The sequence below is a fragment of the Myotis lucifugus genome, unplaced genomic scaffold, assembly GCF_000147115.1.
Source record: "Myotis lucifugus unplaced genomic scaffold, Myoluc2.0 scaffold_74, whole genome shotgun sequence".
Lineage (NCBI taxonomy): Eukaryota > Metazoa > Chordata > Mammalia > Chiroptera > Vespertilionidae > Myotis > Myotis lucifugus.
The window spans coordinates 1204244-1224100 of NW_005871122.1; the positions used below are offsets into that span (position 1 = coordinate 1204244).

General features: G+C 39.3%; 1 protein-coding gene across 2 annotated transcripts in view; it reads left to right on the forward strand.

Moving 5' to 3' along the window:
• Positions 1–19857, forward strand: part of DIAPH3 (diaphanous related formin 3) — a 511880-nt gene that overhangs the window by 119014 nt on the left and 373009 nt on the right. For both annotated transcript variants that reach the window (XM_006090522.3, XM_023755349.1), the window contains one exon: positions 274–404. In XM_006090522.3, the coding sequence (XP_006090584.1) occupies positions 274–404 (131 nt within the window). The remainder of the gene's footprint in view (positions 1–273; positions 405–19857) is intronic.

A 19857-nucleotide genomic window follows, 5' to 3' on the forward strand; every position in this document is an offset into this window, starting at 1 on the left:
ATATGCATTTATTGTTTTTCATATTTTTTATTTGAAAAGTAGTTATTTTAATTTGCAAATGTTTTGATATTATGTTACTATCTTTTCTGGCTACCATGGATTATGAATTTATGGATTTATGGGCGCAGGTAAAGAAGTCATCCTCGCAAACTAATACTTATCTGAATAGTTGTGTGCAGCCATTAATATGAAAGGTGGGGCTAATGAAATTGTTATTTTAATGGCTAATCTTTACACAATATGAATTACATTTTTTTTTGACTTATTTTACAGGGAAGTCTTAAGAGGAATCGGCAGATCTCACCTCAGGAATTCATTCATGAACTAAAAATGGGGCCTGCAGACGAGAGACTTGTAACGTGCCTGGAGTCACTTCGAGTTTCTTTGACTAGTAATCCTGTGAGGTAATTCCTATATCTGATCATCATCGGGCATGTTACTAAATTAATCAGTTGTTATAAATCTGTCATTTTTACCTAATACTTCTATAATTAGTAGCCAGTATAGCGCAATAACTACTTAAGGTAAAAATTGAATGCATAATATTTCTGTGTGTGAAGAAATTTAGTTTCAATTGTACTTTTGTATTTATTACTGAGTAATACATAGCCATGGTCTTTTAAAAAACTCACTTTTTTCCCCTTAGAATTTTTAAAAACCTAACCTATTTTTTTCAAAGAGAACAGTGATGATTAGAAACTACTAATCTATTGTGATTGAGTTTCATTCTGAATTTTGGTATTGCATATGAATTGGCTCTTCTTGTTTGACATAGCAAGAAGTACCACGGATTTTTTTTTTCTTTCATTTTTTTTGGAAATGGCCATGTTAGGATAGTGTGATTTAGCAAATAAAATCTGAATGTTACATATGCTTATACTAAAACAGTTGATTTTCTGAAATCCAGATTTAACTATCTGGCATCATTACTATAGGAGTGTCTCTAAATCAATTTTTAGACTCTTTAGTTGAGCATATTCTTAAACATTTTCAAGCAGAAGTTGTTATAAAATATCTGAGCAGTAATGTAATTAGAATTTCACAGCTCCAAGTGCCTAAGGTAGATCAGTTTTGACTTCATTCTATGTCAGTGCTTATTTCTTCATAACAATGTACCTGCATGTGTGTACATGATGAGGGTGTGTGTGTATACATTCATGTATATTCCAAGGGCTAGAATGACAAACTATGACGGATTGTTAATATGTAAAAGAATCTCTGTGATATCCTACTTTTTGCAGACATTTCTGTAGTTAGGCTACCATATGAAAAAGTTCTTGACTTTTCCTACTACAAGTATTTCAGTACAGTACAAGTATTTAAAACAGAGGGGCCCTGCCCGCTAAGTCATGAAAGTGAGTGAGGTTTAACTAAGGAGTGTGAACAGTGAACAAAGAATCTTTACTTACTTCAACTTTATTTTTTCATATTTTGCCACTTCCAATCTGTTTTCTACACTGAAAACTAATAGTGGGCAAGAGACCAGGGACTTCATATATTTTATTTACCTCTCTTTATTAGACCATGCTTACCATATGAAAAGTGCTCAGTAAAGATTTGTGGATTGAAACAATGAGGTTTGATTTTAGCCTGCTTACATCTTACCTTTCCTAATGATAGAAACTAAGTTGAATTAGGCTTTTATTTACAGGCATAGTCATACATGAAGAGCCCTAGCTTCTAACGTTTTCTGTACCTGTAAAATTTATTCATTTAACAAATAATCATTGAGCACCTGCTACTTTTCTAGTACTATATTAGGTGTGGAACTTGAGAAAATGGCAAAGCTGATTCAAGCCCTGTTCCTATGGAGTTTAAATTAGGAAGAGGGTATTTTGGGGTTGATTGGGGAGATATACTCATTTCTCAGTTTATCTGGCAGCCACTGGGCACTGGAGATATTCATGGCTTTTCAACATAATTAAAAGTAGACTTTACCTTTTCTTGTTCATCTTCATCTTTTGAGTAGGTGAATATGATAGCAAAAGAACAACTGAAAGGGTTTTATGTATAAATTCATGCACATTGTAATAGGTACAATTATTTTTGTGATTTTACCTAAAAACACTGGGAAACAATGCTACATATCTCTTGCATTTGAACTCCCCTCCCCTCCATCAAACACTTAGAAAAATATTTCCCCAAGAATGGCCAGTTCTAGAATATCTTATATAATAAAAGGCTAATATGCAAATAGGCCGAATGGCAGAATGACTGGTTGCTATGACTTGCACTGACCACCAGGGAGCAGATGCTCAATGCAGGAGGTACCCCCTGGTGGTCAGTGCGCCAGAAGCCAGGCTCACAGCTGGTGAGTTCAGTGGTGGTGGCAGGAGCCTCTCCCGCCTCTGCGGCAGCACTAATGGTGTCCAACTGACGGCTTAGGGGGAGTGGGCCTAAGCTGTCAGTTGGACATCCCTCGAGGTCTCCCAAGGGCGCTGTGAGAGGGCACAGGTCGGGCTGAGGGACCCCCCCCCCCCCCCCCAGTGCATGAATTTCATGCACCGGGCCTCTAGTATTATTAGGAATCCACAAGTGATGTGGATATTTCCTAAGTAGTCTTTTTAATAGAAAGGAATAGCAAATCCTATTGGATAATTTTTTTCTGAAATCATAGCACTTTATGGAGACAGAAAATTGAGAAGATACTTGAGAATATTTCTGTGTCTATTGCTCTGATTAGAAGAATGACTTAGCTGGACATGTACAACTGAAATTATGCCTATCAGACCTTTGGACTTTGCTGTCAGTTATGTATCTGTTGATAAAGTTATTGTTTTTTTTTTGTTGTTGTTGTTAATCCTCACCTGAGGATATTTTTTCCATTGATATTTAGACAGAGTGGAAGGGAGAGGGAGAGACAGAGAAACATCGATGTGAGAGAAACATATCCATTGGTTGCCTCCAGCCGGGGCGCAGATCAAGTCTGCAACCAAGGTACATGTCTTTGACCAGGATCGAGCCTGGGACCCTTTAGTTCCTGGGCCGAAGCTCTAATCACTGAGAAAAACAGGCTAGGGCAAAGTCAGTTTTTCTTATTTTCTCTTATATGTACAGTATGTGAGTAAATTCCAAGAGAGAAGTAGTTCTAATTTTTATAAGCTTTTGAGATCATTGTTTGACCTATGGTATTACTGAGAAAATTAGGGTTGAAATTCTTTAATGTCTGTGAATAGAGTTGAAAAAGAAACAAGTGAACTGATTAATGGTGGCTCTCCAATGCTGTATCAGGATTTATTTAAATCAAACAATCAAGGAAAAGGTAGGAGGCACCATCCTCTCCCACCTACACCCTCCCCCCCCCCCTTAAGAGGCAATATTTTTAGAGCCATTCATAAACTTCTGAAACTGCCTAACTGTTATGAGTCACATCAACATTTTACTATCTGGATAGTGAATTATGTAAAACCCATTGCTTTATATACCAGATTATTTGCCTTGTTTTAAGAAGAGTTGATTTGAAAATTATGAAGTTCTTCTGCTTGAAGTTTTATTGATTATTCAGTATTCTTGGTGACACTTGTGCACTAAAAGATAAAATTGCTTTATTTTTGAAATGCTATAGAAGAAAGTAAGTTCTTCAAATTATTAAATATTGCTTTTAGTGGATCTTGACATAGTCAGCAATTACATTTAAGCTATCAAACATGTTGAGGTGGAAACATAAAAAGATAGACACTAACATCATTATGATGGATATGAAGCATTTTAGTTCATACCCTTCTATGCATAGAGCAAAGTAATTATAGAATGCATCTTCATTTTCTCAATTTGATGCAGCTGTCAAGGATAAGATTTTTTCTCTTAGAAAATCCAGTCTTATCAGGTCTTTATGTTTTATGATTTTAGACATTATTTTCCTTTACTTGTGGTTAATATTTTCAAGTTTACAAGAAGTATTTGTACATTATGAAGTTTATCTTTTGTTAAAAGATTTCAGTGGAGGTTTTGGAACTAGATCTGATTAAATTAATAACTAATAACTTCCAGGAAATCAGTTTAGAAAAATTTGCAGTTAAAATATATTTGTTTACTGCAAAGCCAGTGAGCAGCCTTAGCATGTCAGTGTTCCATTTAATCAGTGTTATGTTTGAAATCTACTTTTTCTCCTTTGCTGGGCTTGAGAACACAAAGCTGGTGGAGGAGCTTGACTTTGGTGTTGATGTTTGTTTTGTGCCATGTGCCATATGTGTGATAGAAAAACTTGTGGCAAGCAGTGCAATCAGTGTACACATTGGCATCAACATGAGTTGAAAAAAAAAATTAAGACCAAACATTTTGAAGTTACTAATACTTTGACCTATTTAAAAATTATTTTATAAAGTGTTAAACATATAGGTGTCCCCAAAAAATGTACACACACACTTTGAATAATTATAAAGGCAGTGTTTATTAAAATACATTTCATTTTCATACTTGAGCTATCAGCTTTCAAAGTGTGTTGACAATTTTTTTGGGACACCCTGTATAAAAAGGCTGTTTGTCATAACAGTAAAACAAACACCCACTTGCCTATTAATGAGGCTAAGATATAGGATATTTCCTATACACCTTTGAAGCTTACGTGAATCCCTCCTTAATCCTACATAGCCTTCTCCCATTATCCTGTGTTGACCGGTACCTTGAATTTTGGACTTATCACCTTTTTTTAATTATAGTTTCACCATATATGTATTCTTAATATATTGGTTTCATGTCCTCTTCAACTCTGTAAATAGCATCATCTTCCCTGCATTCTTCTGAGACCTGAATTTTCCTTTCTATTATTTTTCATAGACTTATGTGTGTTGATATGTGCAGCTAATCACAATGTATCACAATTAATCATTTTTTACCTTTATTTTTTCTTATACTTTAGGAATCTAAATAGCATATGAATGCTTTTTAAAAAATCTTTTCTGATAATTTTTGTCTTTATCTTGTAGTTTTGTCTTTTATGTTGATTATAAAAATATATTGGAATTTATATGTGATTCTTTATTTTGAAATTTCAGCTTGTTACTTTTTCCATGTTCTTCCCCCTCCTCTCCTGCTTCCTTCTGCTCCTTCTCTTTCTGTATTCTTCCTTCTTTTCCTTTTTCCTTGTCCTTAAACTCTTTTGTATAGATTTAATTTTTTTTTTTTAATTTCCTAGAGAGAGAGGAAGGGAAAGAGATAGAAACATCAATGAGAGAAACAATCGATTGGCTGCCTCTTGCACACCCACTACTGGGATTGAGCCTACAACCTCCGCATGTGCTCTGACTGGGAATTGAACCAGTGTCCTCTTGGTACATGGGATGATGCTCAACCAACTGGCTGGGCTTAGATAGATTTTTAATCTCTCATTTCATTTTTCCTCATTTACTAATTAGGAAGAAATTAATTTTTTTCTGATCCTGTAACAAAAAAATTTAACATGCACATGCTTAAAAGGGAAATTTAACATGGATGTGCTTGAAAGGGACAAAAATAAGCAAGATCTCTTTTCTTTTGAACCTAAGAATGCCAGATCACCCTTTCTTGATTTCTATGCTTTTTTTGTGTGATTTTTAAATTATTTGTTTTTATTTACAATATTATAAAATAGCTATTATTACTGAGTTATACTACAAATATGTGTTTATATGTTTACAAACACATATGTACTCATCATTCTTTTAGATTCTTGTACCTTTTTTTCCCTATGATTATTTTACTTTTGCTTCAGGTACACCATTAAGTTCCCTTGATGAAAGTCTGCTGATGGTAAAACTCTCTTTTTATTTGTCTGACAATGACATATTTGAAGGATAGTTTTCCTAGCATATAAAATTGAGAGTTTTTAAGTTTCTCTTCTTAGTACATTGAAGATATTATTTTCTCTTCTGCCTTTCATTACTGTTTTTGAGAGGGCTGGCTGCTCTTTATTGAAAGCTCTATTTTTTTTTTCCCAGTATATCTGCCTCTAGATTTTATGATTTTTTAAAAACATTTTTTTCCTACTTCTTTTTTAAAACATAGATTTTTAGAGAGAGAAGAAGGGAGAGCGAGAGAGAGAAACACTTCAATGTGAGAGCAGAATATTGATCTGCTGCCTCCTGCACATCCCCCACCGGGGATCGAGCCCACAACCCCAGCAAGTTTCCTGACCGGTAGTGGAACTTGCAACTTTTCGATGCTTGGGACGATGCCCAACCAATTGAGCCATAGTAGCAGGGCTTTTATGATGTTGTTTTCTTTGTTCTATAGTTTCATGTGTCTAGATGTAATTTTTCTTATTTATCCTGCTAATTTTGGAGGGCTTCCTGAATATGCTTGTTGTCTTTCATAAATTCAATAAAAATTTCAACTATTATCTATTTGAATATTGACTCTATTTTTCTATAATTTTGTATATGTTAGGCCTTCCTACTGCTTATATCATTATTTCCTAACCTCTTTATAGTTGCCATCTGTTTATCTCTCTACTCCATTCTGGATTTATTTTTTAAAGCTCTTCCAGTTTCCTAATTGATTCTTCCCCAATATCTAATCTGTTTAATTTATACATTGTATTTTAAATTCTATTATTTTAATTTTATTCCTATAATATCGCTTTTGCTCTGTTTTAAAACTCCTTGTCATTTTTAATAATTTTGTGCTTCTTGCTTATTTTTTATACCTTTTATTTGTTTAAACATATTAAATAGTTTTATTTTATATTCTATGTCTATAATTCTAGTAAATGAAGGTTTCTGAGTTCTAATCCTGGTGTTGCTTTTTTCCTTTCCACCTTTTGTCATAGCTTGTTTTTTTGTGTATTTTGTAATTTTAGAGTGACCTTCTGTTCCTTATAACTTTTTCTTTGAGATTTATTTGGAAAATACATTCTGTTAGATTGAATTAATGTCTTTCTGCTCCTGGGAGCATAGGGATACTAATGACCTGGTACCACCTTGAACTAAATTTATTGGCTTGTTGACAAAAGAATGTCCAGCCTATAGAAAAGTCTTATAAGAGTTTACTTGAGCCAAAATTGTGAGACATGTCCAGAAGCACAATCTCAATAGATTGAGAAAATGCTCAGGAGAATGACAATTTTGCAGCTTATTTTATACATTAGAACCAAAGGAGAAGAAGGAAAGAAAGTACATGAAATCCATTGGTGGCTGATTAAAGGGGTGGAAGCAAGCAAAGCAGGGAAATCTCTACGACTGGAAAGAAAGCCAAATGGAGAAACACATATTTCTATTACATTGGTGGGTAAAGGATAGTTAATAATTAATATTTACAGAACATAGAGATGGTATGCAGGCAACAAGAGAACAATGAGGGCTTCTCTGGTCTCCCGATCTGGTTATGTGGTGCTGGCCATTCTGCCTTCCAGGGATAGGAAAAGAAAATTACCATGGCATTTCAAAGGTATGTTATCATAGATGCACGAAGACAATAGATAGGCTCATTTAAGGTAAAGAATGAAACAGGCCTAGGATATGACTTTGCACCAGTACCCATTTTAATTAGCAATTTTTATCTTCAGACAATCCTACGTGTCATCATGTTTGTAAAGCCTGCCTTGTGCCATCTGCATGTCCCCTCCTGAGCTTGGCAGATTTACTGTGTGGCCCCTTTTTCATTCATAGGCTTGAAGGTTTTCTTTGTTTGTTTGTTTTTTGACCACACAGCACCTTACATGTGTCTGACTAGGATTATGAATTAGAACAAATTTTCCTTGCTATCCTCATTAGGTGAAGCCTTGTTGAGTACAGTAATCTTGGTTGTAGGTCATTGCTTTTTATCACTGAATATTTTGTGGCAATACCATCTGGCCTGCAAAGTTTCTGTTGAGAAATCAGCTGACGGTCTTATGGGAGGTCTGTTATTTGTAATTAACTGTTTTTCTCTTGCGGCTTTTAAGATTTTCTCTTTGTCTTTAACCATTGGCATTTTAATTATGATGTGTCTTGGTGTAGGCCTCTTTGGGTTCATCTTGTTTTGGACTCTGTGCTTCATGGACTTGTATGCCTGTGTTTTTTTTTCCCCAAGTTAGAAAAGTTTTCAGTTATTGTTTCTTCAATAGATTCTTAATCCCTTGCTCTCTCTCTTCTACTTCTGGTTCTCCTATGATAAGAATGTTGTTATGCTTGATGTTGTTACAGATATCCCTTAAACCTGTGGTAGCCAACCTTTCGGACCTCACGGACTACCAGTGGTCTGCAGACCACCAGTTGGCAACCACTGCCTTAAACTATCCTCGTTTTTTAAGTTCTTTTTTTCTTTTTGCTGTTCTGATTGGGTGTTTTCAACTACCTTCTCTTGCAAATCCCTGATTTAATTTTGTGCTTCACCTGATTCCTTCTAATGCATTCTTCATTTCTGACTGGTCCTTTTTTTATGGTTTCAGTTTTTGTTTTTTGTTTTTCCATCCCCAAAGTTGAAATTTGTTGAAGTCTTTGTTGAAATTTTTACTGAGATCATCTATTTTTCCCCTGAGTTATTTGAACATCTTTATAACCAGTGCTTTGAATTCTGCATCTAATAGATTGCTTGCCTCCTGGCTGAGAGAAGTTCAACCAGCATATAAGTTGGTTGGGGCTGACTCTCAGGGAATCACCAGGATGCTGCGAGTTTGATGGTGACTCAGATTTAAAGCCCATCAATTCCTGCAGGCTGGGTTGGGGGAGAGCTCAACAAAGTTGTAATGGCTTCCTGAAGCCAGCAATTTAGTTTCTTCCTGGAGCTTTTGCAGTTGCTGCCCAGCCTTGCAGCTCAGAATAAGTGCTTCCTTCAGCCAGTAATTTCATGTTTGGGCCCTTTAAGAAGAACACGTGGGACTCCAGCAGCCCTCCATCTCACCAGGAGGGAATGTCTCACTAGGAGGAAATCCCCACCCATTTCACAGCCATGTAAGTATTGTAGGGACTCCTCTTCCCAGCACTGGTGCTCTGGGCTAGGAACCTAGTGTGGGGCTGGGACCACTTTCTTCTCAGTGGGGAGCTCTGCAGTGGAGGTATACTGCTAGGTTCTTAACTGTCACACATGGGTGTGAGACCAGCCCATTTTGCGTCTTTGTTTCTCCTACCACTCTCAGTGGTTTCTTCTTTATATCTTTAATTGTACGTATTCTGTTCAGCTGGTCTTCAGGTGTTTTTCAAGGGTGGTTGTTGTATAATTTAGTTGTAATTTTGATGTCTGTCCCTCCTTAATTGTCACTGCTAATTACCTAGGCCTTCATCCTTCTCCCCTGTCTCCAGAGTGCCTCCCTTAGGCAATGGATTCTATCAAGGACATAGTGGGGGGGTAGAGGGGTGAGTAGTGGTGCAAATTCTTCAGTGTTCCCAAACTGAAACACCTACAAGTCAAGCCTTTCTTTTACCAAGATGGACCTCTGCTGCTGCTTCTGCTTCTGCTTCTTCTTCCTCTTCTTCTTCTGTATAAAAATAATTTTTAAATTTTCTTTTGCTGTTGATATACAATATTATATTAGTTTTAGGTGTACAACCTAGTGATTAGAAATTTGTATAACTTACGAAGTGATCACCTTGATAAATCTGGTACCCATCTGGCACCATACATAGTTATTACAATATTATTGACTACTAGTGGCCTGGTGCACAAAATTCTTGCACAGGGGTGGGGTGTCCCTCAGCCCAGCCTGCACCCTTTTCAACAGGGATTGGGCCTAAACTGGCAGTTGGACATCCCTCTCACAATCTGGGACTGCTGGCTCCTAACCTCTCACCTGCCTGCCTGCCTGATTGCCCCTAACCACTCTGCCTGCAGGCCTTCTCGCCCCCAACTGCCCCCCTTGCCGGCCTGATTGCCCTCAACTGCCCCCCCTTCCCCCGCCACCAGCCTGCTCGCCCCCAACTGCCCACACCCTGCTGGCCTGCTCACCCCAACTGGCCCCCCCTGCTGGCCTACTCACCCCAAAATGCCACCCCTGCCAGCCTCACCCCCAACTGCCTTCCCTGCCCCACCTCCTCCCCCCCGCTGGCCTGATCACCCCCAATAGCTCCCCACTGCCAGCCTGCTCACCCCCAACTGCCCCCCACCCTGGTGGCCTGCTCACCCCCAGCTACCCCCTCTTGCCTGCCTGCCCACCCTGCCAGGGCTCTGTGATCAATGATGCACAGAGAGAGGCCCTGGCCAACCTGTTGGGGCTCTGGGATCAATGGCAGAGCAGAGGTAGGCGTTTCCCACCCGGCCTGGGTTCCGCCATTAATCCCTGCCCTCAGTGAGGCCCTGCCCACCAGGCCTGGGCTCTGGGATCAATAGCAGAACAGAGGGAGGCCCTTCCCACCAGGCCTGGGCTCTGGGGTCAATGGCAGAGTAGAGGCAGGCATTTCCCACCAGGCCTGGGCTCTGCCATTAATCCCTGCCCATGGGGAATCCCTTTCCACCCAGCCTGCGCTCTGTGATCAGTTGCAGCCCATAGGAGGCCCTGCCTGTCCTGCCCACCCTGCCAGGGTTCTGTGATCAATGCTGCTCAAAGGGAATTCCTGCCCACCCTGCTGGGGCTCTTGGATCAATGGCAGAGCAGAGGCAGGCATTTCCCACCAGGCCTGGGCTCCGCCATTAATTCCCACCCACAGGAGGCACTGCCCACCCAGGCTGGGCTCTGTGATCAATGGCAGAGCAGAGGCAGGCATTTCCCACCTGTCCTGGGCTCCGCCATTAATCCCTGCTCACACGGAGGCCCTGCCTGCCCTGTGATCAATCGCTGCCCAGAGGAAGCCCTACCTGCCCTGCCTACCCTGCCAGGGCTCTGTGACCAATGCTGCCCAGAGGGAGGTCCTTCCCACCTGGCTGGGGCTCTGCAATGGGCCCTCCCAGCCACAGCTTTGTCTGGAAGGAGGTCCGGAAGGTTGTCCGTAGGTCTCCCGGACTAATTAGCATATTACCCTTTTATTAGTGTAGATATTTCTTATGCCAGTGGTTCTCAACCTGTGGGTTGCGACCCCTTTGGCGGTCGAACGACCCTTTCACAGGGGTCGCCTAAGACCATCCTGCATATCAGATATTTACATTACAATTCATAACAGTAGCAACATTACATTTATGAAGTAGCAACGAAAATAATTTCATGGTTGGGTCACAACATGAGGAACTGTATTTAAAGGGCCAGAAGGTTGAGAACCACTGTCTTATGCTGTACTTTGCACCCCCCATGACTATTCTGTTATTACCAATTTGTATTTCATAATCTTTTTATCTTTTTCACCCATTCCCTTCTCACCTCCTTCTCATCCTTCCCATCTGGCAACCATCAAAATGTTCTCTGTATCTGTGAGTCTCGTTTTGATTTGCCTGTTGTTTATTTTATTTATTTATTTATTTATTTATTTATTTATTTATTTATTTATTTTTAGATTCCACATATAAGTGAAATCATATGGTACATATCTTCCTCTCTCTGACTTATTTCACTTAGCACAATACCCTCTAGGTCCAACCATTTTGTTGCAGATGGCAAGATTTCATTCATTCATTCATTCTTCTTCTTTTTTTTTTAAATTTCCCATTGTTTATATGCACCACTGCTTTATCCATTCATCTGTTGATGGACACTTAGGTTGCTTCCATATCTTGGCTATGGTAAATAATGCTTCAGTGAACACATGAATGCATATGTCTTTTCAATTTAGTGTTCTGGGTTTCTTCAGATATACCCAGAAGTGGAATTGTTGGGTCCTTTGTTATTTCTTGTTATATAGCCTTTGTTTTAAAGTCTATTTTGTTTGAAATAAATAATGCTACCCCGCCTTTTTATGCTTATTTGTTTTCATTTTCTTTATAAAAATGTTTGTGAATAGTTTTATGGTGATATTAATGGTGGAAATTTCTGAAATGGGCAACTGGAGTCCAGATTTTCCTAGGTGATCTACATTCTTGTATTTCTTCTGTCTTTCCTTTTTTTGTCTTTCTCTTTGACAATAATGCCAGGTAGGCAAGTAGCTCCAGGTTTTCTTTCCTGTGCTGTTTAATATGGTGGTGGCTATCTAAATTTAGTTAGTTCTAATTAAATGAAAAAATCATTTCAGGTGCTCAAAGGATACATGTAGTTAGTGGCTGCCTTATTAGAACATATGGACCGTTTCTGCCATTGTAAAACACTATTCGATAGTGCTGCTTAAACACCTTATTTCTTCTATGTAAACCACTTTTTTCTTTGACCTAAATAATGAATGACTATTATATTTTCAAACTTAAGTCCAGGACTATGAGACTTCATAAAGGAATTCAAGTCTGAAATATTATGGACTTTTTTTTTTTAAATCACGAAGGATGAGTGGACATTATAGGCAAGAGAGTCCAAGAGAAGATAAGCAGGATCTAATGGAGGCTGCTGATTTGGAAAGAAGAAGCTAAGGATGTGGGCTTCATACCAGTAGAATAGAAAATAAGCGGAAGGGATGCCTTGTCTGGCACTGCTATAGCTGGAGTTCATAGCACCCTTCAGTGTGGCTTTATGTAGCCAGGATGTTGGCATCAGAAATATAGCAGCACATCAAGAAGTCACAGAAACATTGCTTTTGGTAGGTTTAAAATATTAGTGGAATGCATTTTTTTTTTTAAACAGAATTTTCCTGAGAGAGAGATGGGCTTTTTACCTCTTTTTGCTGTTGTTGTTAATCCTTACCCAAGGATATTTTTTCCATTGATTTTTAGAGAGAGTGGAAGGGAGGGGGAGAGACAGAGAGAGAGAAACATTGATGTGAGAGAAACACATGGATTGGTTGCCTCCTGCACAGGCCCTGATCAGGGCTGGGATGGAGCCTGCAACCGAGGTAGGTACCATTGCGTGGAATCAAACCCTGGGACCCTTTAATCTGCGGGTCGATGCTTTATCCACTTGCCAAACTGGGTAGGGTGGCTTTTACCTCTTAAGAACATTTTTTTTTCTGGTTGTTTTTTAATAAGAAGTCAAAAAGTATAGGTAGGATGTTAATATTCTTCCTAGCTTCTTTATTTAGACACTGCTATATATCTTAGGATTACTTATGTCTAAATTCAGGGTCCATAACTGTTTTGACATTTGATATTACTTATTAAATAAATAATTGTTGAAAATGCCCTCTAATTTTAGGTTATTTTTTATCTCCTTTCCAAAATATTTTAATTGAATGAAATATTAATGAAGAATGCCCTGGAAAAAAATAGCTATTAATGTTTTCGAAGGAGTACTAACACGGGCAAGCTAGTACTCTCCAGTGCTTTCACAATCCTTCTAAAGCTGGTGTAATTTTTCTGAGACTCTCTAGGAGACTGAATGTTCTGGTAGGAGGCTTTCTATTTTTTGTACTGTCATTCAAAGTATAGTTTGGTTTTGGTTTATAGATGTATTAAAATGTGTTATAATTACTTGGTTTCAAAGTTAACTTTACCTATATCTTAAAAGCTTTGACTTTGAATGCAAACTTAATAATACGAGTACATTGAAAATGTAATAATTGCTTTTTAACAGAGAAACATATATTTCTGTACCTGATGACTAATAGCTGTGTAAATCAATTTATACTTGATTTGGAAGGTTTTAGATTTTTAAGGTGTTCCAAATCTATTTAAAAATAAATATCTTCCAGTCTATTGAAAATGAAATATAAATTGTTGTTTGAATAGCCAAGATTAATTTTTTTTTATGAAAATGTCCCATTGAAATGTAAAGTCAGTCACAATGTAATATAGGGTCTTAAATCTTCATTTCAAAAATAGAGTAGTTTGATAGTTATGTATTAAAGGAAGAATATGTGACAGAACACTAAATATTTAAGCAGATAAATTTACAGTTTAAAAGATAAAAATGATAGTGTTATGTCAACAATTTGGGAAAAAATACTGGTAGTAAACTTACACAATTTCTCATGGATATAAAGGTGAAATATAAGAAACTTCCTTTCTTTTCAATGATTATTGTGTTTTCTGGGAATGTAAACCTTATGTGTTCAAATCTGTAACAGCTATCAGTATGAAACGATTTACCGAATATTTTGGTTTCTTTGGCGAACATATATTTTTTTCAATGGAGAAATTATTGCACTGCAGGTACTGAAGCTCCTAGTTATTTAGTGTCCTACATACAAAGAGTCCATAGTGTGTCTTCCTTAGACTAATTTTTTGGGACCTGTTATTATATGTTAGCGTATTTCCAGGTGAGTTAAGGAAAGGATTTAACATATGACAATTTTCTTGGTATTCCCTGACAAAGCTCTATATGAAGAAATACATATTTATGCAAAAGAAAGGCCTTGATACAAAGGGAGGCATAATATATTGGTAATAGAAGGAAGTCTTAATTTTTATGATTCAGAAGATCTTACAGAGTATAAGTCAATTTCCATCAATATTATCCATTAATTTCTAGTCTTTTTTGTTAAAGGAGGTTATATGTCAGAAAGAAATAGCTATAGTTTTCATATGTTAAACATGTTTCATATGTTAAAATTCATTAAAGATAACAGGAAAGAAATACCCCCATTAGGGTTATCCAGTGAGGTTACCTGGAGTGGCTGTGCAGGGCTAGGGAGAAATCGGGCTCTTTCATGCGGAAGTCCAGGAGAACTTGTATTGTGATGGGAATGTTCTGTGTCTGCACTGTCCACGTGTGGCGATTGAGCACTTTAAGCTTGGTTAAGGTGACTCAGGAATGGAATTTAAATGTAAGTCGCTAGTGGCTACCCTTTTGACCAACATGGTTTTAGAGGTCAGAAAGTCATGCAGTTTTCCTGTGTAATCATTTTGAGACTTTGCCCTTTGAGTATCTCTAGGTGTAGCTGCTTTCTTCCCTGTGCTATGAATTTCTGAGGAGGAGGACTATTATGTTGCTGTGGAATCCGAATGTGGGACTCAGTAGAGAAAAATAGTGTATGTGGCCCTAGCCAGTTTGGCTCAGTGGATAGAGCAATGGCCCTTGGACTGAAAGGTCCTAGGTTTGATTCTGGTCAAGGGCACATACCTTGGTTGCAGGTTCCCTGGCCCTGGTTGGGGTGCATGCAGGAAGCAACCAATAGATGTGTCTCTCTTACATTGATTTTTCTCTCTGTCTCTATCCTCTCCCTTCCACTCTCTCTAAAGAGCAATGGAAAAATATTCTTGGGTGAAGATTAACAAAGAAAAACAATAACAACACAACAACAAAAACCAGAGTGTGTTAAATGGATAAAATAGTAACAAGAGGATGGGAAAAGTAAAGAAAAGAATAAATTGAAATGCATTAGCCTGTACTGCTCATTTTTTAGTTAGTCAAGTATTTCAGATATCTTTAAACATGTCGCTTTTGGAAGACTAGAAGAGGAACAGGGGCTTCTCCCTTTCTTACATAACGAGATTCCATTTGGAGAAAAACATCTAATGTACATTAAAGAATAAATGGTACCACCAGCTCTTATCTAACTAAATTCTCAAGTATGTGGTACAGATAACATGCCACTGGAATAAAGCAGAGGATGTATTTGTCAGTCTATCTGTGCAATAAGTATTCACAGGTGCCATGCTAGGTACCACAGTAATGAGGTATATGGGAGGAGGGGAGACTTAAGACAAATAAGTAAATAAAGAAAACAAAAGATATAATCACTTCAATCAAGAAAAAATAAGGCACTTAGAGTAATGGATAGAGAGTTTTTAGATCCAAGAGAAAATTTGAGTTGGTGAAGTTTAAGACTAAAATGACAAGGAACTAGTTAAGAGAAGCTTAGGCCTGGAGCATACAGTGGGCAGCAGAGATCCTGAGGTCGGGAAATATGTGGCAGGAAGATGGAACCAGCAGAGAAGTGGCCGGTGGCCAGGCTGTAAAGGGTCTTAAAGTCATAGGGGGATATCGGATTTTTATTCCAATAAGTGGCTATTGAAGAGCTTGATGCAAGAAATGACATTTTCAGCTTACTTATTTCAAAGACACTATTGGGAGAATGGATTGAAGGGAGGAAAGAGTAGACTGGGAGCTGAGACAGAGATTATGGCAGAAGTCACAGGAGTAAGGGTAGCTGGGATAAGGATTGCAGTAGTGGTGGGGTGAGGATTGGGTGGATTTTGCAGGTAACTTCGAGGAACAGACTTGTAGGACATGTTGATGGATTGGATGTGGTGTGTGAGTCAAAAATGACACCTAGGTTTTTTTGTTTTTTTAATAAAAATATGTTTTTCTTGATTTTAGAGAGAGAGAAAGATAGACACACCCGATCGGCTGCGTCCCACAAATCCCCTACTAGGGATGAGTCCACAACCCAGGCATGTGCCCTGACTGGGAATCGAACTGGGACCTCTTGGTTCATGGGTCGAGGTTCATGGGTCAACATTCAACCACTGAGCCACACTGGCTTGACACAGCTAGGTTTTTGACCTGAACAAATATGTGGATAGTTGTCCCATTAACTGGGATGGAAGAGGATGGTTATTGTTACTGGTTTCTTGCATTTTGAAGAAGAAAACCAAAATATCTCCTTTACACATGTTAAGTTGGATATGTCTAGAGTTTCACAGTGTGCGATATCAAGCAAGCTGCTGTATATGTGAATCTGGAGCTCAGTGGAGAAATGCGGAGGCACTTATCTGTTCTTTATATGTGGACTAGAGGCCCGGTGCATGGATTCATGCACATTGAAAGGAAATTAATTAGAAGGTGGCCAGCAGGGTGGGATTGGGCAAGATGGGTCGGACACGCCTTGGAGCCAACCTCCTATGGTCCTTCCCCAGCTTGCCGCATCTGGGATGGCGCTGGGGCTCAAAGGGGAACTATGGAGTGAGCGGGGTCCCTCCATCAGGTGGGGTCCCTTGGCCTGGCCTGCGGGGATTGGGCTGAAACCAGCAGTCTGACATCCTCCGAGGAGTCCTGGAGTGCGAGAGGGCACTCTGCAAAGTTGCTGTTGCTCGGCAGCTCCTGCATTGAGCGTCTGCCCGCTGGTGGTCAGTGCGTGTCATAACTACCAGCTGTCGCTTAGCCATTTATATATATACTAGAGGCCTGTTGCACGAAGAGATTCATACAATAGGCCTTCCTTCCCCTGGCTGCCTCCGGCACCCGGGACCCAGACCTTTGAACCAGCCGCAGTGAGGCTTGGCTTCTCCTTTCCGGCTGCAGCGAGGCTTGGCTTCTCTGCTACGTCTTCAGTCTTAAGTCTTCATTCCAACTAGAGCCTTCAGTCTTCACTCTGTGCCTGTGTTTGCAAATTAACCGCCATCTTTGTTGGGTTAATTTGCATAGTCGCTCTGATTGGCTGGTGGGCCTAGCGGAGTGACACCAATTTGCATGTTTCTCTTTTATTAGTGTAGATCAGGGGGTGGGCAAACTTTTTGACTTGAGGGCCACAATGGGTTCTTAAACTGGACCGGAGGGCGGGAACAAAAGCATGGATGGAGTGTTTGTGTGAACTAATATAAATTCAAAGTAAACATCATTACATAAAAGGGTACGGTCTTTTTTTTTTTTTTAGTTTTATTCATTTCAAACGGGCCGGATCCGGCCCTCGGGCCATAGTTTGCCCACGGCTGGTGTAGATACTAAGGGCCCAGTGCACAAATTCATGGACCTTGATAGGAACTGTGGGATGCGAGGCTATGGTAGGCACAAGGTCTTGTCCCATCCTCTGTGCCCCCACCCAGCCCCTGCTGCCATGGCCCCTGGTCTCCTGTCTGCCAGCAGCCCCGCTCCCCGCCACTGCCACTCCCATGTGCTGGCGCCGGCCCCACTTGCATCAGCTGATGGTGCAGAGCAATTGGGGCCAGCACCAGTAGCGGGTGCGAGCAGGGCCAGTGCCGTCAGCAGGTGTGAGTGGTGGCTGCTGCCCCAATCGCCCCTCAGGAGCAGGGGGAAGTGGAGAAGCCCTCAGGGGCGATCACGGCTGGCAGCCACTGCTCGCACTTGCTGATGGTGCTGAGTGATTGGGACTGATGCCAGGCATTGGCATCGGGTGTGAGCGGCATCTCTGGTGCCGGCTGTGGGTGTGAGCAGGGCCGGCGCTGGCAGTGGGTGCGAGCGGCAGCTCTGGCACTGGCAGCAGGTGCGAGTGCTGGGCGGGACCACGGTGCGCCGGAGCAAAGAATTTTCAGTAACCACCAGAGGCTCTCCCCAATGATAGCGACCAATGCCCTGCCTTGGTCTGCCACCCCCACTCACCTGCTCCACTATCCTGCTGCTGCCAATGCCCGCCATGTTCCGCACACACCCCCTTGTGGTCAGCGCACATCATAGCGACCAGTTGTTTGGTTCCGGTTGTTTGGCCGTTGGGTCTATTTGCATATTAGCCTTTTATTATATAGGATATAGATTATGCTAGTACATAAAGCCCTGAGAATGGCTGAGACCCTGGGGTGGTGTGTGTGTGCAAAGATGATAGAAAGATATAGAAGAGTGCCCAGAACAAGCTTTGAGGAACTCCAGCCATGGTCCATTAGGGCAGCAGGAACCAGGAAAACAGATTGAGGAGCAGTCTGTGGGGAAGAGAAGAACCCAAAAATCTGAGCCTAAGAGAGGAAGAGTATTTCAAAAAAAGAGAGTGGAAACTACACAGAATGCTACTGAGAAGTGGGGCAAGATAATAGGGCCAGAATTGACAAGAGGTGGGTTGTTGGTGAACTTGAGAAAACAATTTTTTGGAGTCTGGGTGGCAGAAAGCAGATTGAAGTGAGAATGAATGAATGGATGGTGAAGTAATACTGATCATGCTTGTCATGAAATAAGTTGAGATATTTTGCTATAAAAGGAAGGAGAGAAATGGCCAATAATTAGAGCGATATCTTGGGTCGAGGGTGTGGAACCCAGTGAGCAAATGGAGAAACTTATATTATCGAGAGTTCAAAGAATGCGGAAACTTGAATTGGCCCTTGAAAGATGAGGCAATATTATGAGTGAAGGTCTAGCAATGAATTTGATAGAATCAAGGGCAGATTATGGACTTAAGTTTATGGACTGATCTGACCTATGGTTCCGCCATGGGTAGTATTAGCAAGTATTTAGGGTAGGAACAGATGATGGGAACAGGTGATAGCAATGTGATCATATTTTTTCTTTCCCCATATACTGGTTGGAAAATGGTAGTTAATTTGGAACAGCAGGGGTTTGAACTACATGGGTCCATTTATACCTGGATTTTAAAAAATGGAAGTGTACAGTACTGTAAACATAATTTATCTTTCTTATGATTTTCTTAATATTTTTCTAATTTTAATAATATAGTATGTGTTAAATATAATAATACAAAATATGTGTTAATTGACTGTTCATATTATCTGTAAGGCTTCCAGTCAACAGTAGGCTATTAGTAGGTAAGTTCTGGGGGAATCAGAAGTTGTATGTGGATTTTTAACTCTGCAACCCTTACCCCTGAATTGAATTGTTCAAGGGTCAACTGTAGTCAGTATTTAAAATGATAATTTAGTTAATGCTTTCCTGAAGTAATGATACCTTTGATTTGATACTAAGAAATGTACTTATTGATATTTAATATGTTTCAATCTATTTTGTTTTCTTTTATATGTTTCCTTTAACAGTGGACTTCAGTTTTAATTAGAGGAACATATATGAGTATATGTTATTTTAAATCCATAGTTGTTTTTTTTTACTATCTTTTCATCTAAACATCAAGAATTTATGTTTCATATATAGGTGTTTTGTTTTTCATCATTGCAGTTAATCTGGTTTTCTTTTTATTTTATTTGGGATACTTTTTCTAGACATTTTATACCTTTGAATATGTTATGGCTAAAAAGTAACTAGGAGAAATGAACTACTCAGTTATTATTCTACTATCTCATATAATATTAGAAATGAGAATACACCACTAATTTTAAATACATAATTTCTTTTAAAAGTAAATTTCTAGAAAGTATAAAACTTAAAGGTTGTATTTTGAAGTTTGACAGATTTTACAATCAGGCTAATATTAATTATTGGAATCCCTTGTCTGGCTGATGATTAGT